Source organism: Myotis myotis, unplaced genomic scaffold, assembly GCF_014108235.1.
Source record: "Myotis myotis isolate mMyoMyo1 unplaced genomic scaffold, mMyoMyo1.p scaffold_m19_p_3, whole genome shotgun sequence".
NCBI classification, from domain to species: domain Eukaryota; kingdom Metazoa; phylum Chordata; class Mammalia; order Chiroptera; family Vespertilionidae; genus Myotis; species Myotis myotis.
In genome coordinates this window covers 198,650,421-198,676,505 of record NW_023416335.1, presented here as the reverse complement: position 1 = coordinate 198,676,505, position 26,085 = coordinate 198,650,421, and the positions used below count along the sequence as shown (strand labels likewise).

Sequence of the window (26,085 nt, the reverse complement as noted above, 5' to 3'; positions counted from 1 at the left end):
TTCTAAGTTCTGTCTTCTAAGTTCTGTCTTCTAAGTTCTGTGTTCTAAGTTCTGTCTCTTGCTGTCTTATTACAACTGTATTTATACCAGTTGATTCAATCCTATCAATCTCTATTACAAAGGTTAGGGCGTTTCTTATCTCCATTCCAGGGAGTAAAGATTATGTAGCTTAAGCATGATTGTTCATAGTTAAAGTGATTAATTACCCGCCTGGCACTTAGTTGAGGGGTTTTATTCCCTCCCTAACTTCAGGGGAAAATCCCTACCTGGGGAAACAACCTTTCTCAGAGAGGAGACCTTGGTTAAAACACAGTGCCAAGAAGGTGAGCAAACATATTAAGAACAGTATGCCATATATGCCAGGTCCCTTGAAACAGCAAGGATGGACCGGCTCCCGGCACTAGAGGTGTTGTGCTTGAGCTGAGTTTTGAAAGACAAGTGAGAATTCACTAAATGGCAAAGACCTAGAGAGAACTCCAGGAAGGAGGGCATGTCCAAGGGCAGCCAGAGAGTTGGAAAAGGAAGTGCATTCCTAGGATCAGCAAATACCTGGAGCAGAAGGTGTATACCAGGGGCAGCTTGGGCCTGGAAGACAAGGAACAAGACGCAGGCTGGGCTCAGGTGGGTGGGGAGTGGGGGGATCGTATTACCTTGACCTTTAGATTCAGCTTATGTTTAAACTGCCCTGATCTGGTCACCAGGTTAAGAAGTACAAGTGCAACACCTCCTGCTTGCCCTCCTTTTTCCGTATTTACCACATGAGAGGTTATGCCAGAACACAATGTAGCACTATTCTCTGGCATTCTGTGACTTTATAAATGACTCAGGGTACGTCAGAAAAGAAAGACAGGAATTGCTACTGACCTTTCCCAAAGTTCCCTCTGTTAACCGTCATGAAGAGTGACTCTATGCAGCATGTGACTAGTGGTATCACCTTCTCTTTCTCAAGGGGTCTATCCAAGAAATGGGAAGAAAAAGGGAAAAGTTCACACTGGCTTTTCATGAAACAGCTGGGAATGGCTAATAAAGGTTTTAATCAGCATGCTAAGTATCTCTTTCAAAATAAAACACGGTGTATTTTCTCACCTAATATGAGGTAACACGACAAGGGCTGCCCAAGAACATGAGAGGAAAGTAGTATCGTTATTTGGAGGTAACTGAATTATAGATAGAAGATGGTCCAATACTGGGATCTGTTCCTTTCCTCCCTTGGATCTGGTCTTCCTCAGCCTTACATAGGATCTGAAAGAATAAGAGATAAACAGGAATGAAATCGCTCTTGCCTTAAGAAGCTGGAAATAGAATTGGGCTCCTTTCCATGTGTGGAGCATTTGGGAAGAGGAGAGAACTGGTGGTGATGGGTGAATATACACAACAAACAAATGTGTATCGCTTACTGATTTTAGCGAAAGGCTTTTCAACCAAACTGGTTCTATTTTCTTCTATTTTCCATTTTAATTTGCTTCATAACTTAAAGGAAGTCTTTTCCAGTTTTAAGTACTATTTCTGAATTTTGTGCTGATGCACATATTTTTAAGAACTGGAGAGGTAAGTTTATTGGAATAAACTGACTTCCACCATCCTCTTTCCTTTTTGGTATGTTTACTACAGTTGCCCTCTCTACCCCAACTTACTTGCAGTTTCGCTAGAAAATTCCATAAATAAACAATTCATACATTTTAAATAGGGCTCTGTTCCCAGGAGTGTGATGGAGTCTCGCACTATCCCGCCCCACCCAGGGTGTGACTCATCCCTTTGTCCAGCTTCTCCACCCTGCTACCTGCCCGTTAGTCTCTATCAGGTATCACCATGCTTGTGTTTGGTGACCCTTATTTTATTTAATAAGGGCCCCAAAACACAAGGATAGTGATGCTAGCAACTCTGATATGTCAAAGACTTCCTGTGAGTGAGAAAAATGAGTGTTGCATGTATGTAAAGAAAAAACATAGTATATATAGGGTTTGGTACTATCCCAGATTTCAGGCGTCCATTGGGGACTTTGGAACAATGTATCCTTTGCAGATAACCGGGGGGGGGGGGGGGGGGGGGGGGGGGCACTATACTATACTTCACAAATGTAGAACATGTAGAACGACACTGCAAAGTTCTCGTACCGAATCTGACAAATGTCACTGAAATGATTATGATTTAGAAGTAATTTTCTCGGCTGCTTTAATCTGATAAATGGTCACTCAATGATGTTTTCTGATATGACGTTCAGTTTTAAGTATCTACTACTCTGGCATTCTTGTTAGCCTCTTTTTATTTTTGCCAATGAACTATACCTTAGTCCTCTTTAAGACAAAAATCGAATCAAAAGAAAAAGCATAAAAACATGTAAAATGATATTTTTATAATTTATCCACCATGTCCAGTTTGCTTAGCTTGTTTTCCAACAGAAGTAGAATATCAGGCTTTTATTCCTTATCATTAAAATGAACCAAAAAGTTGCATTCCCTTTCGTGTCATACTTATCAGGATACTGAATATTTGGAAATTCTGATAATTTCATTGGCAATTTCTAAAAATCTCTACCTCTTGATATAGAGTCTGTCAAGTACTAACCATGACTGAACAAACTGCAAAAACCTTACAAGTAGCTTTAAAAAAGTGCATCTTTAGTTGCCATGTCACTCCCTTGTTTCGTCACACCTGCCAATGAGCTCCTCCAATACAAGCCACACCCCTTACCTCACGCTGTGAAGTCCTAAGTGATCTGACCTTCGCCCATTTCTCACTACCTCACTCTTCTAGCTCAGTGCTCCCTATACACACAGGCTTGCTTTTTGTTCCTCACACACACGGGGCCCATTCCTGTCCCAGCCACTCTTCCCTCTGCCTGGAAAGCCTTCCTTGGCCAGGCTGGCTCCTCCCATCGTTACAACGGACACAAAAGTCCCCTCCCTAGAGAAAGTCCAGCTTCTCACTCACTCTCCCTCCCAACATCCTATTTTCTTTTTCTCACCATCTAAACTTATTTTGTTTGTGTCCCTGCCTCACATACTACCCCACCCCAAGAATGTCATCTTCTCAAAAGAAGAAACCTTTTTCTCTTTCATTCTTATGCCCCAGAACAGTGCCTGATACAATAAATATCTGTCAAATGCCAGAATAAATTCATCTTCCAAAGAGTTTTTTCACATCCATCATCTCTTTTTATTCTCACAAGTCTGTGAGTGGGTGGATGGGTGGCCGAACATTCGCATCTAGCTTATTTCTGGGGAGGCGGCAAAGGAGGTTTCCTTGGAGAAATGAACACAGAAGCTGTGCGCTTGCCTCACGTTAGTTACCATGCCTCCATTCATGTTTTTATTCTTGTCATGCCACATTCTAAGAAGGATTTGAGAAGGCTGAGCTGGAGTGTGAGCAGATCTGACCAGTGGCCTCAGGGCGCCCTTGGTTTCACCTCAGGGAAGCCAACAACGCAGCTGACTCCCCCTGCCCAAACCCACAGTTCTGGCCATCTGTAAGGAATCTGCCTATTGGGGATTGGCTTGGTGTTGCGAAATCACGAGAAAAGTTCCAACAGAATAATCCTACAGAGGTCATTCAGTACCCATTCCTTAGGAATCAGAGCTGGGTAAAGTAAAAAACCAACAGGACCCCATTGGTATGCTTTGAAAGAGAAGCTCCTTTTAAGGTCAGTATATGAGCAACGCATGAAGATGGGTTCCTTCAGAATCTCACGCTCATCAGATTCAAAACCTAATTCTGCTGTGTGACCGTGGGGACAATGACACCATCTCAAGGGATGCTGCAATGCTTCAAAGCTGATTACTCAGCACAAACTCAAGGAACGCAGCAACAGGTCTAACTAATCCAAAAGAAAATGTTTTATTCCTATGTATTCCTATGCATAATTTCTAGAAGCACACCCACTCAAACTATTTGAAAAGTGATAAGCAGAATCCTTTCACTTACTTACATGAACTGTTTTCAAGTTCCAAAGAGTATGCATTGCTGTTAATAAAATTAAGAAAGTAATCCACGGCCTTTAACAATGCAAAGGTATATGATCTAAGTGCTAAGTCACCTCTTTCTTCCTCTTGCCAGCCTCGTACGTAATGTAAACAAAGTTAACAGTTTGTGTGTCCCTATGATGTCAGTTCTCCCCAAACTGATCTATAGATTTAATGCAATTCCAAACAAAATCCCAGAAGGGTTTTTCTTTTCTTTTCTTTTTGTAAACATCGACAAATTTCTTCTAAAAGTTCTATAGAAAAGCAAAGGAACAGGAATAGCTGAAACAACTTTGAAAAAGAATAAAGAAGAATATTTTTTCATGATATTAAGTCTTATTTTAGAGCTATAGTAACAAGACAGTGTGGTATTAGCCTAGAATAGACACATAGGACAATGGGACAGAACAGAGAACGCAGAAATAGACCCACACATTTACACCCAACTGATTTTTGACAAAAGTGCAAAAGCAGTACTATGAGGAAGAAAAGCTTTTTCAACAAATGTTGTCAGAGCAATTGGACAGCCATAGGCAAAAAAATAAATTTGACCAAAACCTCCTACCTTATATAAAAATTAACTCAAAATGGATCATGGACTTAAATGTAAAACATAAAACTATAAAACTTTTTAGAAAAATAGGAGAAAATATTTGGAAACTACAGCTAGGCAAGGAGTTCTTAGAGCTGACATCAAAAAAATTTTCCATAAAAGGAAAAGTTGATAAACTGGAACTCATCAAAATTTAGAACTTTGCTCTTTGAAAAATCTTTAAGCAAAGAAAGGCAAGCTATAGACTGGGAGAAAATATTTGCAAACCACATAACTGATGAAAGGACTTGTATCTAAAAAATATGCAGCACTCTCAAAACTAGCGGTAAAGAAACAATAGAGTTAGAAATGGGTCAAGAAAAGGAAAAGATATTTCACTATGGAGACCATGTGGATGACAAATATTCACATGAAAAGATGTTCAACATCATCAGCCATTAGGAAACTGCAAATTAAAACTACAATGAGACATCACTATATCCTATTAACGCTGGTAAAAATAAAGAACAGTGACACCATGCAGTGCTAATGACGATGCAGAGGCTGGGTCACTCACTGCGTGGGGAACAGGTAGTGGCACAGCCTTTCTGGACAACCATGTGGCAGATTCTTATAAAACCAAATATGCACATACCACATAACCCAAATTCACTTTTGGGCATTTATCTCAGAGAAACAAAAAGTATGTACAGGAATGTTCACAACAGCTTTATTCATAATAGCCAAAAGCTAGACATGACCTAAATATCTTTCAACAAGTGAATGATTAAACAATACTACTCAGCAATAAGAATGTGAAATGACATTTGAAATAAAAAGGAATGAATTACTGATACAACTTGGATGGGTTTCAAGGGAAATGTGTTGAGTGAAAATAGCCAATCTCAAAATATAGTATTTTTAAAATGACAAAATGACAAAAATGGAGGCTAGATTAGTGGTTCCCAGCAGGTAGAGATGGAGTGGGAGAAGGGTGAGTGTGGCTATTAGAAGGTAGCACAAAGATCAGTGTAGTGATGGAACAGCTCTGTATCTTGACCCTGGTGGTGGTTACGACTACACATGTGATAAAACTGCACAGAACTTATATCCATTTACATACGCATGTAGAGCTAAGTGCATGTAAAACTGGTAACTCTGAGTAAGGTGGGTGCAAGGTCAAGTCTTTGATGTCAAGTCTAAGAACTTTGCCTAGCTTTAGGTCTCAAACATTACAAAAATGGAATTGTGCATTGTACCAATGTCAATCTTCTAGTTGTGATATTACAGTAAACTTATGTAAGATGTTACCATTGGGAAAAACTGGGTGAAGAGTATATGGAACCTCTCTGAAATATTTCTTGCAACTGTATGTGAATGTATTTTAAAACAGGTTAAAAAATTTTACAGTCACATCTTCCTTTCACTTACTATCCTCCTGACATTGTGTATCTTCCATGTGTTTTCCTATGCTTACATACACTTTTTGTTTTAGCTTTGCAAAATGAGTATTTCACATATATTCTTGCTTTTCCTCATCACAACATATCATGGACATCTTTCCAGTTAATACATATAGATCTTCATTTTTTAATGGTACTGTTAATGCATTATTTTTACCAGCAATACAGGGAATAAAGACGTAGAACTTACTCCACTGTCTGTGGTGAGAAAACCAGAGGGTACCTCTCAATTGCCATCGAGCCAGCAGTGGGTGGTGGAGCTTTGTTCAGAATAAGCTTGGCCAAAATAGCCAGAGCTTCATCTTTGACTGCAGTGTCATCAATCAAGAAGCAATTCTCAATATATAAGAGAAAGCTGGGTAGAAAAAGCTAAAAATAAGAAAGAAAAATCACACTATTAACATACAAATTTCAGAACACCTAAGGAAAAGAAGAGTCTAACACTTCTACAGAGAAAAAAAATATCATAACCAAGAATCAGGACTCATGATGGCATCAGAACTCTCCACAGGAACAATAAGAACCAGAAGACAATGGAGTGATGCCTGAAAAGCCGAGGGAAAATGACAATCTTGAATTCTGTACCTAGCCTACTAGCAGTGTAGTGTGAGGAGAGAATAAAGACATCTTCTGATGTACTAAATCTCAAAATTTTACTTCCGTTAACCTCTGAAGGAACCTCTGAAGAATGTTCATCAAAATAAGAAAGTAAACTATAACACAAGAAAAATGTGTGATCTAGGAAACAAGAGAAAAGAAAAGGATGGTTCTTGTCTGACATCTGTGCAGTAGGCTGAGAAAGCAACACAGTCGGACTAGAATTGCTCCAGGAGGAATGTCTCCAGAAAAGGTTGAGCTGCTAGATTATCTGACCATGTGTCATGTGAAAGGCATTCTACAATGCTGTTGGAAAACAGACTCACTGACCGCTATTCAAAGAAAACAATTTCCAGTTTTTAAAGAATGAAGCAATTTCAGGAAAAATGTCAAGGTATACAAGAAAGGAATATAATTATAAAATACTCCTTTTTAAATAAGAGTCAAATATATGGTGAATATGAACTCAGCCAAAATTTGTGATATATTAAGATGAGAGGAGTAAAAGAACCATAATTCATCTACCATAGGAGGAAGTCTATAGATGAGGGCTAAAACTAATGCATAGAGGCAAAGTAGCAAATTCAGATGATTTAAAAATATAAAGTAAACATCAGAAAAAAAACACCTAAAGTCATTAGATGGTTTGCTCCTCCTGAGTAAGATGGGAGTGGAAAACCAATGACTGCCTTTAGCCCTGTTTGACTTTAAATTTTAAACATCATAGAGTACTCTGATAAAGATAATATTTTTTTAAAAAAGGCAAAAGGGAACAGGGAAGAAGGAAAAGATGAAGTTACTAAAACAAAATTTAAATTTAAAAAGGCAGATAAAGGCCCCTCACTGGGCAGGAAGGAACAGAGCTGGTATGTGTACACAGACTTTTTCTCTTTGAGACAAAGGATAATATCTATTATTAAAGACTAAAGGGAAAATGAAAGAACAGATACAGAGATAGGTTCCCATGAAGTATTCAAAGAGTGGCAAATGTTTGATGGGAGTGAGAGGAAAGGGATAAAATAAACTTAGGATTTGATAAGAAAGATTTCGACTTCATTCCATCAGGATCTATTGTGTAGCAATGAAATCAAATTCACAACAACCCTACAATGCAAAGTGTTTGAGAAACTATTTTCTATGCTTCAAATTCACATTAAAGTCTCTGAAACGGTTTCCCCCCCAATTTTACCATATGGTTTTATAACTCCCAAAAGGATTATTTAAAAACAAGTTGGTTCCTGAAACTAATATAATATTGAATGTCAACTGTAATTAAAAAAATAAAACCAATTTAAATGCCTTAGCATATGGAATAAAACTTCACTGTGACCTGAAATTAGAATATAATTGCTTAAAAAATTTATATACATATATATGAATACAAACATCCAAGACATACTCTGTTCCTTTTAAAAAAAAAGGAAATAAAAATCACAGGATTTTACATTTATTTTACTATAACAGATTAAAAACACAACAAATGGTAACATAGTATCTTCCTCACCTGCTCAAATTGCTTCATAGCAAACATGACTTCAGAAAAGTCCAAAATTAAACGTCTTTCAAATTGGCTCTCAAAAGTCTGTGAACCACAAATAAAAAAATTTTAATGTAAGTACACAGGGAGTACTTTCCCCATTCCTGGAAAAAGCAAAGAAACAAAAACTTCCAAAACCTTCAAGGTCCTCCACTTGCAAGCAGAAAGTAGTGGGATGCTCAATACAAGTTAATACCGTCACTCGAGGTGAGAAGAACTTGACTGCTGAGTCTGCGGTTGCAAGAGGGACACACCCAGTGGGAGACGCAGGCACTGAGGCCCCTGCGGGAAAGCAGCTGGAGCAATCTGTCCCCTGCTAAGCCTTCTCCACGGGAACTTACACAGACGTGAAGGACTTTGTGTTTCTAGTGATGACACAGGGCTCTGCCAGAGCTGCTCGCTTCTCTCCAGCTATGGAGAATTACATAGGAGCCAGCAGCACGATTTAAACTTTCCACTATACTTTCTATGCACTACATGAAGCTAGGAAGAACCTAACTGCTCTATTTTCAATCCCCACTCAAATGCAAATTTCATCAAATCATTTCCCTGCTTAGTTTTTCCAGGTGACCTCCAACACTTGCAGGATAACATCCAACCTAACTTTTCAAAGCCAAGCAGAGCCTTGCTGACATGATGCACATCACACTTCCTCATGTGTCCATGTGCCTCAACAGCATAATTTTTTTTTAACACACCTGTGCTGTTTCCTCTCCTAGAGTTTTCAACCCCTCCTCTGACTGGCAGACTGTTATTAACCTTCAAGGACTATCCCAAATACAAGTCCTTTGAAAAGCCATCTCCGTCCCTCAACCCCAGACAAAACTAACCATTATGTTTCTATATGACATCAATAGATTAGTTTACAAACTGTAATGACTGACTCTCAGAGCACCGTTCCCTATCGAAAATCATAGGCACCATAGTGTCCACTGTGAAATCTAGTCCATACCCAGCGCAATGTAGGCTATATACATTTGGTGAACATTTGCTGAACAGATTTAGCTTTTATCACACTGTGTCTTCCTTATTATAGCATGCAATTCAAAGATTATTAAGATTATAAATTCCCAGAAGGCAGAGCCTTTGCCATGATTCAATTATACTCCCCAGGAGGCTTGTGCAATGATAAACATATTAATCACTCAATTAAGCTGAAGTAAATTACTTTTTCTATAGTTTCTTTGATGAGGGTCTCTGGCAAGGCAACATTTTCGCCTAGGATCAGAGCAGAAATGACATCCAAGAGGGTCTCCCGGCAAGATGTGGAGAGATGGGCTATTTGTAATGTTTGAGACAATACCTATAAGTAAAAGAAAAAACAATGTGTACTTAGCAATCAGCTTTTAATGATAAACAAACTCTAAGCAAATTAAGTTGAGAACTCACTTTACAAACATCAATTGGCTTGGTTATCTTTGATCCATTCCCATGTTTTACAAGTATCAGATATGTTTCTAACAACCTTTTAATCTGTTCAGAGCTTTCACCACAGTTAGTTTGGGTTACTTTTGTATGTAGATCCAGGAGTGACTCCTGCAAACAAAAAAATTTAATTTAAAAGAGAGAATATTTAACAAAGAAAATAACTATAAAATATCCAACTGATCTGTTAACCAAATAATAAAAATATTGTGTGAAGCATTCAAAGATTTCACTTACTTTTGCTCTGAGAGAGAAAAAAAGGACACACTTACTGGGAGTCACTAAAGAAAATAACAGCTAACATTTCTGAGTGCATGGTTGTTAAGCTCCTTATAAGTATCTCCTCACAATCCACATGGCAAGCATGAAGAAGAAAAAATTATTACCCTACTTACCAGATGAAAAGATGGGGGAACAGAGACTTTAATAACTTTCCCAGGTTACCCTATATAATAAAAGGCTAATATGCAAATTGTCCCCTCAACCAGGAGTTCGACTGTGAGTTTGACCAGGGGGCAGGACCAGATGGCCAACCTCCCACGTCCCCTACACTCCTCCCCAGGCTGTCCCCTCCCCCACCCAGGCCGGGCTGATTGGCCTGATCGGGGCAGGCCAGCCAGACCCCACCTGTGCACAAATTCATGCATTGGGCCTCTAGTACTAACAATAAGCGACAAGGCCAAGATTCAAATACAGGCAGTCTGGATGCAAAGCCTGCTTTCTTATCACTATACCCTACTGCATCTCAAAGTATCAAATCAAATCAAAATAGTATAGGAGGCTGAAGGAAGGAAAATTCCAATCCTATCTAATAAAGAGGGAATATGCTAATTGACCCCCACACCATCACAAATATGGCAGTGCCCACAGCCAATAGAAGGGAATATGCTAATTGACTGCCACACCCTCAAAGATGGTGGCGCCCACAGCCACAAGATGGCGGTGCCCAGTCCCCTCAGCCCTGCCAGGCTGGCAGGTGCACGGCAAAGCACCTGCCTCCAGAGTTCCCCAGTCCCCTCAGCCCCCCAGCTGCCCAGGGCTGGCCCGAGGTGCAGGCAAGCCTCGGATGGCGGCTGCCCAGCCACCTGAGGCTCAGGTAACCAGGGCCAGCCGAGGCTTGCACTGTCGGCAGTGGCAGCAGCAGAGGTGTGATGGGGGGTGCCTTCCCCTGATCACGGGGTCATCTGCTGCCCCTGAGGGCTCCTGGACTGTGAGAGGGGACAGGCTGGGCTGAGGGACCATCCCCACCAGCGCATGAATTTTCATGCACCAGGCCTCTAGTAAGTGTATAAAAGTATAAGGGCAACTATAAAAAACAGTCACCAGGAGTGGTCTGCTAAATGAGCAAGAACAATCAACTCTTGGACTCCTTATTACATACAAATCCTGAAAAATTAGAACTCACTTGCAAACATTCAAAAAATATACCAAAATGTTCCTTGTAGATGTAGAAAGCGGTGGATTTGGCCATGTTTTTTAGTGCTTCTCCAACTAAAATCCATGGCAGTTGAGTTTCTGTTTCAGTAACTGGTCCTAGCTTTTGCAAAATTAGCTTCACTGCCTGTGGGAATTCAAGAGTCATTAAAATAAACATGTAAACCTTCGTTTTTAAATATTACACTGTGATTTCCCACTCTGATTATATTAGTCACCTTAAAATTGAATCTAGGAATCAAGGATATTTGAAGGTTAACTGTCTTAAAAGGAATTTTCTAACTAGGATGGGAATTTCATCATCCAGCTGCCCCCACCCACCTACTTTTGCTCATTAATCAATTGATGTTACTAGGATTCAGGATGAAGAAGAGAGCAATGATCTTGTAAGTAAAAATACCTACTGATCCAGAGCCTACATTAGGTAAACACTGCTATCAAAGCCTTAATGCTCCCCATTTACTGTTATTTATTCTCGCAGTCTTCTGTCCATCATTTCAGTAAATATTTTCTGTTTTCTTTTCAACCCCTTTCACAGAGACTGAAAGTTTTCCCCCAGCTATTTACCTTTCCTGTACAAGAGTGAAACATATTTCTCACTCCTTTGCACATTTCAAAGAGCAACTGTCCAACTCCTTCTACCTTTTCCGGATGTTCATCAAGATCAAGAAACATTAAGTTGAAAAGTGAGTTTTTATCAGAAACCTAAAACACAAAATGTAAATGGAAAATTGTATTTAAAACACAAACATCCAAATGAAGAAATTTTACTCATTATTCTACATATTTATATTTAAATATACAGTGGGGCCTTGACTTACAAGTGTCCCGACTAACGAGTTTTTCGAGATACGAGCCGTCTCTCGGCTGATTTTTTGCTTTGAGTTGAGAGCTAAAGTTCGGGTTACGAGCCAGTTTCCGATACCCCACCGCTAGTTGAGATACGAGATTTGACATACAAGTAATTTGAGTTACGAGCTCCATCACGGAACGAATTAAACTCGTAAGTCAAGGCCCCACTGTAATTAGGACAAAATTCTAGGAAAAGACCCTTGTAATCATCTCAAACTATTATAATATTTTACTAACACTTATAACATCACACAAGAGTAATTCATTAGTATAAGGGATGTACCAAGAAAAACTACATAAGGGACATTCTGTCTTTTATAGAATATATTTTATGAGTATAAGAGACATTTAATATCAATGTTTTTTGTTTTATTACAAAACCCTCTAAAATGTTCTATGGAAACCAATACAACTGACACTATGCAATCAGTTTCTTCCAGGAAATCATTATAAAAATTCCTGTTAATTTCACTGTTCATGTATTTACTCGCTTGAATTAGGTGGCACTTTTAAACACACATACATACACACACACACACAGACGGAGAGTGAAAACTACCAAAAACCTAAATAACAACAAAAGAATGACCCAAATTATTTCACATTAGTGAGAAGACTAAACATATGGTGATATAAACTCAAAATACTTATGCGATGTGTCTGTGTGTGTGTATATGTATACATAGATAGACAAATATATACACACAAATATAAACATATATACACATATAATTATTCCATAATAACTACATTATAAAAGATATCAGGCTTTTGTTCATCAGGTTCTTGAGAATTAATGAGCAATAAACATAAAATATCAGACTAACCTTTCTCATCAAAAAAGTAAAGCTTTCAGCAGCAAAATTTCGTATATGTAGTTTTTTATGAGCCAGGAGTGTACTATACATTCTATAAATGAGAGGGGGGAAAAAACATGTTTAATAATTATAATTTTAATAAAGATAAGCTAAATGTCAACTATATATCCAACTAACACTGAACTAGATATGAAAGGAATCTGTAGCAGGCATCAAACAAAAAGTTTAAAATCTCCTTTGATTACCAAGACACCCACCCACATGCTGGAACAGAAGACTGAAGGTCAGAGAAATTAAGAAGCAAGGATTGGTGGTACTGGACTTATAGAGAGGACTCCATGAAAAGTTGAAAGTTGTAGTAAGCCCTAAACAAGAAGAATTCAGGTGAATACCAAAGTGCATATCACTAGAGATAAAAGCAAGATTAAAGACAGAGTTCACAGAAATGATCATGATCAAGAGATAACAAGGAGGCGTCTACCAGTCGGGGCAGGCAGTTGCAGATAAAGCTACCCAGTAAACAGGTAGCTATGAACACCAAGCAGAAGAGTTTGGACTCCAGCTTACATTCATGTAGGCACTTCCTCTGTTACTTTACTTAGCACAACTCTATAGCGTAGGGCAGTAATGGCGAACCTATGACACGCGTGTCAGAGGTGACGCGCGAACTTTTTTAGTTGATTTTTCTTTGTTAAATGGCATTTAAATATATAAAATAAATATCAAAAATATAAGTCTTTGTTTTACTATGGTTGCAAATATCAAAAAATTTCTATATGTGACACGGCACCAGAGTTAAGTTAGGGTTTTTCAAAATGCTGACACGCCGAGCTCAAAAGGTTCGCCATCACTGGCGTAGGGAGTATTAATATCCTCGAGCACACAGCTGTTTTCACAGAGGCAATCTTGAACACTGAATATGCATACATTGCTTTTGCTCACAAAACTAATGCAGATGGGAGCAGGACTGACTGCAAACAGGCATGAGTAATCTTTTGGAGATGATGGAAATGTTCTTAAACTGTATTGTGGTGATGCTTGCATAACTTTATTAACTTACCCAACGGCACTGAATTGTCAATAAAATACAAATTAAAAGCAAAAAAAAAGAAAAGAAAGAAAAAAGATAAACCCTCTGTTAGAGAGAAAAGGGTCACCTGTATATATTGGGCATGTCCTTCACCATGAGCCTCCACAGGTACTTGTACAGATACGACAGCGAGGTGAAAGCCCATTCTAACAACTCAGTGTCCTGAGTCTCCAGGATTGAGGTGACAGTCAGAAAAAAATCCCGAAAATGTGGATAGAAGTCTGTCTGCAGATCTCGTGCCAGCTGTACAACCAAACTGGATTAACAACAAGAAAAGTAACATTTGTGAGACATACAGACCAAAAAACAAATACTGCAAGTCAATTTCATAAATGATAGTTGATCGCCTATGATGACAACATTAATTAAACCTTCCGAATCAAATCTCAAGAGAGGTATAAAGTTTTTCATATTTCAAGAATTCAGCAAAAATAAGGCTAAAGCAAGAAGGTACATTCCATCACAAATTATGGTCAACCATTCCTATTGTATCAAAGAAAAATGGGGCTCTCTGAAAAGTATGAAACAAAAGCAAAAATATATATGCCTAAGATTCAGCTTTATGGCAATGCACTAGTATTCAGACTAACAGAAAAGGTAATTTTTTATTTTTAAACATCAGATCTAAGTCATATGTAGCTATAAACACAACCATTCATAAAGTTCAGACAACTATCCATGAGCTTTCTCTCAACATGCTACTTACTCCAAAAGGGGTTGATAAGCAAAACTGTTCTTGATTTGCAGGTGAGTCTTCAAACACTGAACTATCTCGTTTTGATGATAGACCAGCTGATTGAATGATTGACATTTGTCAATAACTTCTTTGTAAAATTTCCCTGGATGAAAAAAAAGAAGTTCTGTTTTCCTATCACACCATGATTTAGTTGTTTTGAACATATAAAGTGCAAATGACAGTTATTAAAATAGAAACAAAGTAGAAAATACCAAAGTGCTCCGTAAGGTTCAATTCTCTCCATTTCAGTAAACCTTCAAAAAAGTAGGTTTCAACCTCCTGTCAAGATGAAAGCAACCCATTAATTATTTATTTCAAAGACAAACCATAATCAAAGTAAATAACAATAGTGATAGAGTAATATCTTAAGAAAATGATGACGATAGTCAAGCATTAAACTTTCATTTCTTAAAAAAGGGCACTAGCTAACATACTTGAAAAGCATTCAAGTGTACTATACAATAGTACAGTAAGGAGAGATGCTTAATTTAGTTGTAGCATATAATTCTCTAAAATCTATAAAACAGTCATACTAAGGAAAAAACTTTTTTTTCTATTATTTTTTACACTTTTAGGCCCATAAAAATCTACTGACTCTTCACAGTTCTTTAATCTTAAGGGGAAGTAATCTGGCATTTCTTATTAAAATGAAAACCAGGTATAGCCTTTGACCCAGTAATTCCCCCTTTGGAGATATTTCTTATAAAACTTGCAAAGATACAAGCATATAGATGTTTATTTAGCTTTATTGTAGTGGGGGAGAGAACATAAAACAGCCTAAATATCCAACATAGGAAAATGGTTGGAATAACTTGTGGTCTATACATACTAAGATATATTATATGGCAATTAAAATGATCTATACCATATTGAACAAGAAGGAGGTTGATGATATACCCCCCAAAGTGATAAAAGTTCCACAGCCAAGTGTACAGTAGGATCCAATTTTTCTTTTTAAAAAAGACCTCTATAAACATTCGCACATATTTTATGAGAGAAAAGAATGGAAGAATACACATACACCAAACTGCCAATATCAGTTTCCTCAGCAATAGGGGTGGAGGGCTGAGATAATACAATAGTCTAACTTCATCACTTTATTTAGCTTTTTAACATAGTATATATTACTTTGTATTTTGAAAGGTAAGACCAATAAATTATAACCATATACGTGTATATGCATGTGTATATATATGTACATATACATGTAGGTGTGTGTATATATATATATATAGAGAGAGAGAGAGAGAGAGAGAGGACAAATACATAAGCACATACACAAACAGCATGCTAAATCCTCCACATGTCAAAAAAAAAAGAGGTAAATCTACTTCTGAGAGACTGAAATGTTTAAAAAAATAAAAATGAAATAAAATCAATAGTTATGGAGACTAGAGAGGAAAAAAGAGAATCTAATTATACACTGTTCAGTGCCTCTTAAGGCAGAAGGGAAATACATCTAAATAGTTTAAAACCTTAAGGTAGAAGGCACTCCTAGCCTGGCACTGTGACTGGCACATGTCAACCATTGGTGACAGACTGTGTCCCTGTCCCTTTGCAATGTGACTTGCAGCCCCTACCCCAAGAGACAGAGTCTATTTCCTCGCCCCCTGAATCTGGCCTGGCCTCATGACTTGCTTGATCAATAACGTGCAATGGAAATGATCCTGTGACTGCCAGAGCTAGGTTAAGGGGCTTCGTAGTTTCTGCTTTTGCTCTCTTGGAAAGGTTCTGCCATTAAGAAAAGAAGCCCAGTCTAGCTTATTGGAGAGCAAGAGGCTGTGAGGACAACCTAGACCAACAAGTCCCAGACACTTGATTGAGGCCATTAAGCCCATCCAGCCCAGGATCCTATTCTAGGCTCTCTTCTCCACCAACTTAACATTCAACCCTTTAGTACTTTCAACCTCTCCTGTGACTTAAACTAAAAACCATATGCTGAATGTTAAGTCAGTAATTCACCCCTGAAGTCACCAGATCCATACATCCAAATGTCTTTTGGACACCGTCATTTGGATGGTCACAGGTATATCAAACTTAACCAGCCCAAAACAAAACCAACCCACGCTCTTTTTCCTACAAATCTATCTTGATGAATAATATCCTCAACCATCTAGTTGTTGAAACCAAAAAACTTCCATTCCCTTCCTTCCTGGATATCCAGCAGGTCACAAGCCCTATTGATCCTACTTATTTAATATCTCTGGAATCCTTCCCTTCTCTCCATTTGACTGCTACTACCATAATCATTTCTTACTTAGGTAACTACCAAATCCTCACAACTGGTTACCCTGACTCCAGTCCTACTTTTTCCTCCACACTAAAGCCAGAGAGATCTAAAGCTTAAACCTCATCAACCTCGTCATGTCACTCACTCCCCTAACTTACAATCCTAGAATTCCCATAGCTTCAGGATAAAATCTAAACTTAGCTTGCCATATGAAGCCCTTTATGATTCTTGACTCTCTCACCAGGTTCTCCCTTCCCCCATTCCAGTCACCATCAACACACACACACACACACACACACACACATACACGCACACAACCTACATACAATGATAACCACAATGAACTGCTTCGTAGTTTTCTGAATGTGACATGCATTTTCCGGCTCTGTTCCTTTATACAGGCTTCTCCCTCAGCCTAGACAGCCTTTCCTGTCCTCTTTGCCAAGCCAAAATCTATACAAACAACAAGACTAAATTCAGGTATCACTTTAATTACTTTATCTTTTTAAAACTTTTTAAAATTTATTTTTATTGATTTCAGAGAGGAAGGGAGAGAGCGAGAGAAACATCAATGATGAGCGAGAATAACTAATTGGCTGCCTCCTGCACACCCCACACTGGGGGTCTAGCTTGCAACCCAGACATGTGCCCTGACCAGGAATCAAACCATGACCTCCTGGTTCATAGGATGATGCTCAACCACCGAGTCACACCAGCCAGGCTACTGTATCATTTTTTACACACCACCCTACAACCCCAAATAATTTAGGTTAGGCTCCCTTAACTGTGAGTTCCCCAAGCATTATGTGCTTACCTCGAGAACATCATTTAACACACTGAATTCATACATTGGAGACAAGGCATTCAAAGAGAGAGTGAGCAGAGTCCAACTACAGCCAAGTGATGAACAGTTAAGAACTGAGATGGAATTCCTAAGCTGAAAGCATGTTATACTGGATCTTAAAAAGCCTAGCAGAGAATTAATTACTTGATGCCAACAAAAAACAAGATTTTTTTGAGAGGTGTGACTGAGTTACAGCATGGCTGGAAGTAGAAAGTAATTATGTAGTCCTAGTGCCTTTTAATAAAAGGGGAAACTAAGCCCAGGAAAGTGACTTGCTCATAATTTCTCTAAAATTGTAGCTTCAGAATATGAATCTGCAACAGTGCTTGGAATACATGTGGGACAGGGAGAGGCCGGGATCACAGAAGCCACCTGAGTATCAAGTCAGTTGTCTAACACAGCATCACCCAATAGAACTTTCTGCAATGATGGAAATGTTTCATTTCTGCACTTGTCCAATAAGGCAGCAACTACCCACATGTGACTACTGAGCATTTAAATTTTAAATTTAATTTAAATCTAATTTGCCATGCATGGCTATTGTATTAGGTCTAATGCATTTCATGTTCATAAAGGAATGGCTTGAAAAACAATCTACTTCTAAGAGGAGAGACTGAAAATTGACTACGAATAATTAGAAGACTGGTTAGTATAACATTCTCTTACCTCATCGTAGCTCGCAGTTCTGTCAATCCGGTGAATAATATCGATATTCACATTCCCCAATCGTTCAGCAAATGTTAGAAACTGCAAGGGAGCGAGGGAGCATATTTAAGATACATCATCATTTAACACTTATCAAGATAAGCCTACTCAGGAACTATCATTACATATAATGGTACCCTTCACACTTGCAATCTCAGACTTGTATTTTCCGTCAATCACAAAACTGTATAATGGAGTTTTGAAACTAAAAGTAGATTATCACTGATGAATCAAAAGTGTAAAAACACATGGAAAGACACAGAGCCTTAAACAAATGCACTGCGATGCTAGACAAAGGTAATAGGTCTATGAATATATTTGCATAAGTCTGTCAGTTATGTCATTTCAAATAAAATTCCCATGCTAGGTTGTGGTGGACCTAGGTGAAAGCTGGCGATGCGGCCTTGCTAGATCTACTGTTAGTTTTCACAGGTACCCGGCTAGGTCGTTGCAATAACCGTGTTTTTAAGCATAATATAAACCTAGGTTGTACCATAATAAAGGAACTCTCAGGGGACAGAGGAAGTGGGGTGGCGGCCATTGGCTGGAAATCACTCAGAGTCTCCCACCGGTCCGCCCCCTACTTTGACCTTTTAAAGATAAAACAGCAAAGGAGAACAGCTCCTAAGGCAGTGGTTCTCAACCTTCCTAATGCCGCGACCCTTGAATACAGTTCCTCATGTTGTGGTGACCCCCAATCATAACATTATTTTCGTTGCTACTTCATAACTGTAATTTTGCTACTGTTATGAATCGTCATGTAAACATCTGATATGCAGGATGTATTTTCATTGTTACAAATTGAACACAATTAAAGCATAGTGATTAATCACAAAAACAATATGTAATTATATATGTGTTTTCCGATGGTCTTAGGCGACCCCTGTGAAAGGGTCGTTGGACCCCCAAAGGGGTCTCGACCCACAGGTTGAGGACCTAAGGAATTCGCCTGTCAGAGTGAGTTTAACTCCGGCGGAAGGGGATCCAAGCACTCCCCGGACCCCACAAACTGCGGGCGAAATTAGCTGCCAGACTTCTTTCTCCGCCCCATGTTTACTACACGCGGAGAGCCCCCCTCTTCCGCTAGAGCCTCCGGGCAAGTGACTCCGGCGAGGCCCAGAACCCTGCGGCCCCGGATCCCGCTCAGGGCCAACTCCACGGCTGGGATTCCAGCGGCCCCGGCCCCTCGCTCACCCGGTGTGTGTTCTCCGTCTTGTGGGAAACGGGCTTTGGCTTCATGACGGCGGGGCGGCGGCGGCCCACGAGGGCCCGGGGAAAGGTCGGCGGATGCAACAGAAGGGAACGAGGGGAAACTCGTTGACACACTTGCGCTCTCGGCTCCCCAGGTGTCCAAACTCTTTCTCACGTGCGACCGGCGCGCCTGGGCGCCGCCATGTTGGAAAGGGGAGGAGCCTTGGAGGGTCACGTGGGCGGAAGGAGGGGACGGAGCAGGCGCAGCCTCGGGGGAGCCGGGGAGCGGGAGGCGCCGGCTGGTGGGTAGGTCGGTGGAGTTCTTTTTACTCCTTTTAGTAAAGGTATATAAGGAAAATGTGTATTTTTATTACAAAAGAAACCGTGTATAACATTATCAGCTCAGACTCACCACCGCTTAGTACGTATCCTGCACCCTGCGAAGTTCTTCACGCTCATAATGTCACAGGAAAGCGCGAATCAGGAACCTTTGTCTAGAAATATGTGGTAAAAATGTAGTCAAGGTTCCCAGGGCTTGCAAACAGAAAATACAGCTAGGCAAAACCCAGAGTATTCTGAAAAAGGAAAGAAAAGCTGGGAGTTCTTATAGTTTAAATTGTATTCTTGAGAAGGATCAGCCCTGCATCCTTAGCCTCTGGATTGATGCAAGATGATACACCTGTGATGACCCCTGGTCTGGATCAGTGTCCATTCTTTCCTGAATCCCTCAGGGGGTAATCAGAGGGTTATCCGAGGTCTCTGGTATATGCAGGCATTGACACAGCCTTTCCCCCTTTCTCCAACCACTTGGTTTTCGCAATGGAGCAGCTTCACTGTAGTGACTCCATTTTATTTCTTCGCTCAGTTCCTCAAGCACTGTGAACGATGCATGAATATAAATGAGGCACCTATTTTTAAGCCCTTTGGCATATGAAGAAAGGAAGGTAAGTGCAGTCTTGCAGAGGTCGCTCAGCTCCAAGGTCTGATACTCCTTTTTTTGTTGTTGTTAAATTTATCTTTATTGTTGAGAGTATTATAGATGTCCCTCTTTTTTTCTCCCACGGACCCCTTCATCCCTGTACCTCTTCGCCGAGGCCTTCATCACACTAGTGTCTGTGTCCAGGGGCTCTGCATATCTGCATATAAGTTCCCTGGTTAATCATGCCCTAAAGTTTGATATTCTTGACTTGGAGGTTTTTAAAGACTTTAGGATCCATCGTCTCTGATCCTGTGGCAGCCTTGTGAGGTAAGCAGGGTAGATGTAATTTCCTATGATGAACAATCAGCAGTGGCCAGGAAGATGATACTCTACCAAGAAGTGAAAAATAGAAATTTTAAATTAAAAAAAAAACTTATAATTTCATGCACAGCCATTAACATTTTGGTGTTTCCCCCGTCACTCTAATATCATGTTGTTAAACATAATTGTACAAACAGTTGTGTGTGAATACTGTATATATATTTTTTCACTGATTCATTGGAATATTTTTTGAGAGTCTACTATGGCCATGCATTGTTCTATGAGCTGAACAACACAGACAATAGGAGTACTAATAATAATAATTCTGTTTGGAAATATTTAATCTGAGGTGCTTACATCTTAGATAGCTAAGGAGCGATGTTAAGTAGACAATTGGAAACATCTCTGCTTTCAGCTCACTGTGGAGGTCAGGGCTGAAGGTGTGTATTAAATATCTTACATGCACTTTTACTGAAAGTGTGACGTACTTAAAGCCATGGAACTGGAGGAGATCATTTAGGGAGAACGGGAGAAAAAGGAGGATGAAGAAGAGAAGACCCACGTTTAACCCTGGAGTGCTCCAACAATTAGCAGTGGCCAGGAAGGTGATAGTCCACCAAGAAGTCACCAGAACCCCAACGCCCAGGAATACCTTTGTCACAAAAGCTGTGCAGTCACAGTGTTATAAGCACTCATCATTTTATAGACTAGGGAAGCTCGGAGAAATGAAATGACTCATGTGAGATGACAGTAAATGAACAGCAGAACTGGGAGCTATAATCCAGGTGTCATCACCCCCAGTTTAATAACTTTTCTATTACAATCAACTTTACTTCACGCTAGGTACAAAAGATGGTGGAGGATATTTCAAATCCCAGCACAGTCCCAAAGGCTTTTGAACTGGGTTTGGCTGGGGAATGTATTATTTTATGTGAGCGGCAGATTTTCTTTCCTAATGATTCCTTGCGAAAAATAGCGTAGGATGAAACACTGCCCTGATTGCACATTAATCAGATCATCTGGATGAAGATAATTCATATTAACAAGGCCTTTTATTTATAAAGGACTTGGAGGTTTTCAAAGACTTCAGCATCCATCATCTCTGATTCTGTGGCAGCCTTGTGAGGTAAGCGGAGTAGATATAATTTCCGTCATATTATAGCTGAAGAAGTAAAATAACCCCAGAGACAGCAAGTGGCTTATCAAGGTCATGTATCTTTAATTGCCGGTGTCAGGCTTTTTCTTCCACATTGAAAGGAATTGTTGCCACATGCATTTTCCCAGATGACTAATAGCTTACACTTTGTAGGTATGACTATGTACCAGATAATATTCCAAGTGCTTTGCATATAATGACTCATTTACTCGTCTGATAAAGTAAATTCTATGATCCCCATTTCCTGATGGGAAAACTGAGGCACAGAGAGACTAATTAACTTGCTCAAAGTCACATAGTCTCAGAAAGTAGTCAGAGCTGGAACCCAGACATAGGCAGTCTGTATCCAGAATCTGTGCTCATAGCCACCGCACTATGCTACCTCCAGTTAGGACATGGAAACAATTTTATGATTCAGGTAGCTCATAAGCACACTTCAAAGAGTCTTTGAGATTAAGTTCAGACACCTTATTGCTCTTAGACTGTCATAAGCCCTGTCACGTGTATGGCCACTAGATCTTATTATCTACTTATGTGATAGAGTGATGTGATCAAAATTTTATTTTTAGACTATTCACCTGGGCAGGGTGGAAGAAGCCTTGTGCATAACAATAGCTACTTTGGCATCAATGTTGGAAAGTGTTTACAGGTAGGAGTGAACTGACTTCTGCAGAAAAACAATGCTCAGTCATCACTCTCTTTTTTAAAAAAAATTTCATTAGTAATGCTGAGGAGTATAGAAGACATCTATTCCCCATTCTTTCAGTTGCAGTATTTCGATTTTCCTTTAGGAAATCCCCTCCTTATTTAGTCTTAGTCGATGTGGTTTCAGTACTAACCCACCCATCCCCTATCTCCAGGGTTGCATGCATGATCCTGGCCCAGGTCCCATGTATCTCCCTGAAAAAAAACCAAATGGTTGGTCAAGGACAGGTGTGTGATCCTGGTCAGTCTAATGAAAGTTGTCCCTACGACTTTTACTAGAACTATTGAAAAACAGACATTCTCTTCCACTTAATAACTAATACAATGGAGTATAAGCTGGTGGCTATTGGTGGCCATCTTGCCCCATGAGAGTATTTGCATGAGAATGACTCAAAGACAGGCAAGAGTAGAACCAAGTGATGGAGAGAATTAGGTTCCTAATGACAAATTTGGGGCATCTAGATCTAGCTGTGTCTACCCTTGGACTTTGCAATAACATAAGCCAAAAAATTCCCTTTTGTGTTTAAGCAAATCTAAGTCAGATTTCTGTTGCTTGCAACCTAGATCAATTTCCCTGATTAATAAATTGTTCTGCTTAATACAGGTCTAAAACCTGCTATGCCTGAAAGCTAAACTGCATCCATTATCTAATGCCACAGTAAAGCTGCATGGAAAAAAGCCACAGTGGTGTCCAAGTCTGTGGTTGATTCTGCTCTTCTGGGTTAGCCTTGGCTGATCTTTCTTCTTTTTTAATTAGTCACTCTTAACTCTCTTTTACTCAGGATGTGCTCATTTTGGTGATTCTGCTCTTCCGGGTTAGCCTTGGCTGATCTTTCTTCTTTTTTATTAGTCACTTTTAGCTCTCTTTTACTCAGGATGTGCTCATTTTGCCCACCTAGCAAGTCATAAATGCCAAAGTGAGAGCCCAAATGCTATTTATTTTCTCTTGTTTTCATTTCAGTGCATAAGCACTTAGCTATTAAGTTGTTGAAGTTAGAAATTTATTTTTCACCTACTTCACAAACATTTATCTACCCAACTGTTAGGAAAGAAAAATAACAACAAAGATATTGTTGTTACCTAAACAGTGTTGCTTCAGATATCTGGGAGTGGTGGCATGGTGTAATAAATGGGGAGTCCAATTTTAAAATTAATTTGTATTTTTTGATGGCCAAATCCTGTAATGAATCAGATGCAAACGCATGAATGACTACATTTTACAACTGGAAGAACCCCAAAGGGCCTTGGCTTATCTTGATTGGGCTTATTCAAGCATCTGTGGTCTGCTGACCACTGGTTGGGGACTGGCTGATCTAACATGGCCTTAACTTGAATGACTTGGCTACATGTCTGTTATATGTGGTCTCTCATCATCCCAAAGGCAAGCCTGGGTTTTTCTCATAGCAAGGGAGAGCCTGGAAGAGTGAAAGGCTTAGGCTCAGAACTGTCACAAGTCACACCACCACTTTTACTGTATGCTATTGGGCAAAGCAAGTCACAGGAACAGCCCATATTCCTTTCAGTTCGAGCCTCCAGAAAGATGGCTTTGGTGCAGGGACCTGAGGGGAATGCGGTGAGCTGAAAGTGTGCAAAAACAAGCTAAAGAGATGTCTGAAAGTTGAGAAGAAAGTAGCAGAGGAGGCATCCAAGCAGAAGGAGCTCAGGGAGAAACAACTAAGCCAGGGCTGCCACCAACCATACCACTGACAAGGATGTGGGTGCCAAAAAGGAGAGCCTAAACCCAAACGAATACTACAAGATCTGCAGCCAAGCAGTCCATCAGCTGAAGGCCAATGAGAAAGACCCATACTCACACAAGTTCCATAGAGGTGTCTCAGTCATTCACTTCATCCAAGAATACAGTCACCTGTAGCCTGGGAACCACCTGAGTGATATTACCATAAAGGTGGCAGTTCTTTTTCTAGATAGGATCCATGGGCCAAAAGAGCTTCCAAGGGGAAGCTCATCTTCTAAGACCTTTGAGAAGAGGGGATCAAGTTGCAAGTCATGGCCAATTCCAAGAATTATAAATCAGAAGAATCATCAAACTGCTTCGGGGAGACATAATTGAAGTTCAGGGGAATTCTGGGTAAACCAAGAAAGGTGAGCTCTGATTCCTAGGAAATCACAGTGCTGTATCCTTGCTTACATATGTTGCCTCATTTTCACTTTGGCCTTAAAGACAAGGAAACACGGTATCATCAAAGATACTTGAAATTGATCCTGAATGACGTGAGGCAAAAATGTATCATCCACTAAGATCATCACATATATAAGAAGTTTCTTGGATGAGTTGAGATTCCTAGAGGTTGAAACCCTCATGATGAACATCATCCCAGGGGGAGCTGTGACCAAGCCTTTTAGCACCATCCACAATGAGCTGGACCTGAACTTATGTATGAGAATTGCACCAGAACTCTGCCACAAGATGCTGATGGTTGGTGGCACTGACCGGGTTTATAAAATTGGACACCAGTTCCAGAATGAAGGAACTGATTTGACTCACAATCCTGAGTTCACTACCTGTGAGTTCTCCAAGGCCTCTGCAGATTATCATGACCTCAAGAAAATCATGGAGAAGATGATTTCGGGGATGGTAAAGCACATTACAGATGGTTACAAGGTTACCCACCATCCAGATGGCCTGGAGGGCCAAGCCTATGTTGTTGACTTCACCCCACCCTTCCAGAAAAAAGCAGCATGGTAGAAGAGCTTGAGGAAGCCTTGGGGGTGAAGCTGCCAGAAATTATCCTCTTTGAAACTGAAGAAATTTGCAAAATTCCTGATGATATCTATGTGGTGAAAGCTGTTGAATGCCCTCCACCTCGGACCACAGCTAGGATCCTTTCTGAGCTTGTTGAGGAGTTCCTGGAAGTGGCATGCATCAATCCTACATTCATCTATGATCACCTACAGATAATGAACCCTTTCGTAAAATGGAACCGCCCTAAAGAGGGAGGAAAAAAAAAAAAGCTTTGAGCTTTTTGTCATGAGGAAGGAAATATGCAATGCCTCCACTGAACTGAGTGACTCCATGAGGCAAGTGGCAGCTTTTTGAAGACTGATAGTAATTCACCAAAACCCATTTTCAATAGTTCAGCTTTGTCATTTCTAAATCAAGGATAACAATAGCACCCCCTTCACAGGGATATTGTAAGGATTAAATGTGTTAGTGCTATAAAGACTTAAAAACAGTGCCTGCTACACGGTCAGCATCCCATCGAAGTTCTCTGTTGCTGTTGTTATTATTATCATCCTCCTCCTTAGAGACTCAGCTAAAATGTTACTTCTTAGGTCCCTGGCCAGGTAGTTGGTTAGAGCATTGTCTGGATACACCAAGGTTGTGGGTTTGATCCCCGGTCAGGGCACATACAGAAATCAACCAATGGATGCATAAATAAGTGGAACAAAAAATCAAAAAAAAAAATAGCTCTCTCTCTCCTTTTTTTAAAGAAGTTACTTCCTATGTGAGGTCTTTCTTCTCCCTTTTCCCTTCTGTCCATTTCCCTGCCAGAGTTATATTGTATTATAACTGTTTTATGATTGGTCCCTCATCTACATCCTCTTGAGG

At 39.8% G+C, this 26,085-nt stretch overlaps 1 protein-coding gene, 1 long non-coding RNA gene and 1 pseudogene across 13 annotated transcripts in view; 2 read left to right on the top strand and 1 right to left on the bottom strand.

Moving 5' to 3' along the window:
- UTP20 (UTP20 small subunit processome component) overlaps positions 1–19,618 on the bottom strand; it is an 88,953-nt gene extending 69,335 nt beyond the window's left edge. For 11 of the 12 annotated variants that reach the window (XR_004965897.1, XR_004965898.1, XM_036298257.1 and 8 more), the window contains exons 1-14: positions 19,417–19,618; positions 18,184–18,264; positions 14,656–14,722; positions 14,414–14,546; positions 13,775–13,963; positions 12,627–12,708; positions 11,515–11,652; positions 10,919–11,074; positions 9,478–9,624; positions 9,257–9,391; positions 8,056–8,133; positions 6,145–6,323; positions 1,087–1,242; positions 865–953 (exon numbers count right to left, since the gene is read on the bottom strand). Coding sequence is in view for 10 of the 12 variants with exons in the window: in XM_036298257.1 (XP_036154150.1) it covers positions 865–953; positions 1,087–1,242; positions 6,145–6,323; positions 8,056–8,133; positions 9,257–9,391; positions 9,478–9,624; positions 10,919–11,074; positions 11,515–11,652; positions 12,627–12,708; positions 13,775–13,963; positions 14,414–14,546; positions 14,656–14,722; positions 18,184–18,264; positions 19,417–19,461 (1,675 nt within the window). In the remaining 2 variants the exon portion in view is untranslated. Of the gene's footprint in view, positions 1–864; positions 954–1,086; positions 1,243–6,144; positions 6,324–8,055; positions 8,134–9,256; positions 9,392–9,477; positions 9,625–10,918; positions 11,075–11,514; positions 11,653–12,626; positions 12,709–13,774; positions 13,964–14,413; positions 14,547–14,655; positions 14,723–18,183; positions 18,266–19,416 lie in introns of those variants that run through there. The other variant, XM_036298260.1, reaches the window with a different exon arrangement.
- A 63-nt stretch (positions 19,619–19,681) lies between these two features.
- On the top strand, positions 19,682–21,779 carry LOC118650312. Its single transcript, XR_004965990.1, has 3 exons — positions 19,682–19,719; positions 20,279–20,357; positions 21,718–21,779. It is a non-coding gene; the product is annotated as an uncharacterized LOC118650312 (long non-coding RNA).
- Positions 21,780–22,184: 405 nt separating this feature from the next.
- Positions 22,185–25,572, top strand: LOC118650746 (annotated as a pseudogene).
- Positions 25,573–26,085: the final 513 nt, after the last annotated feature.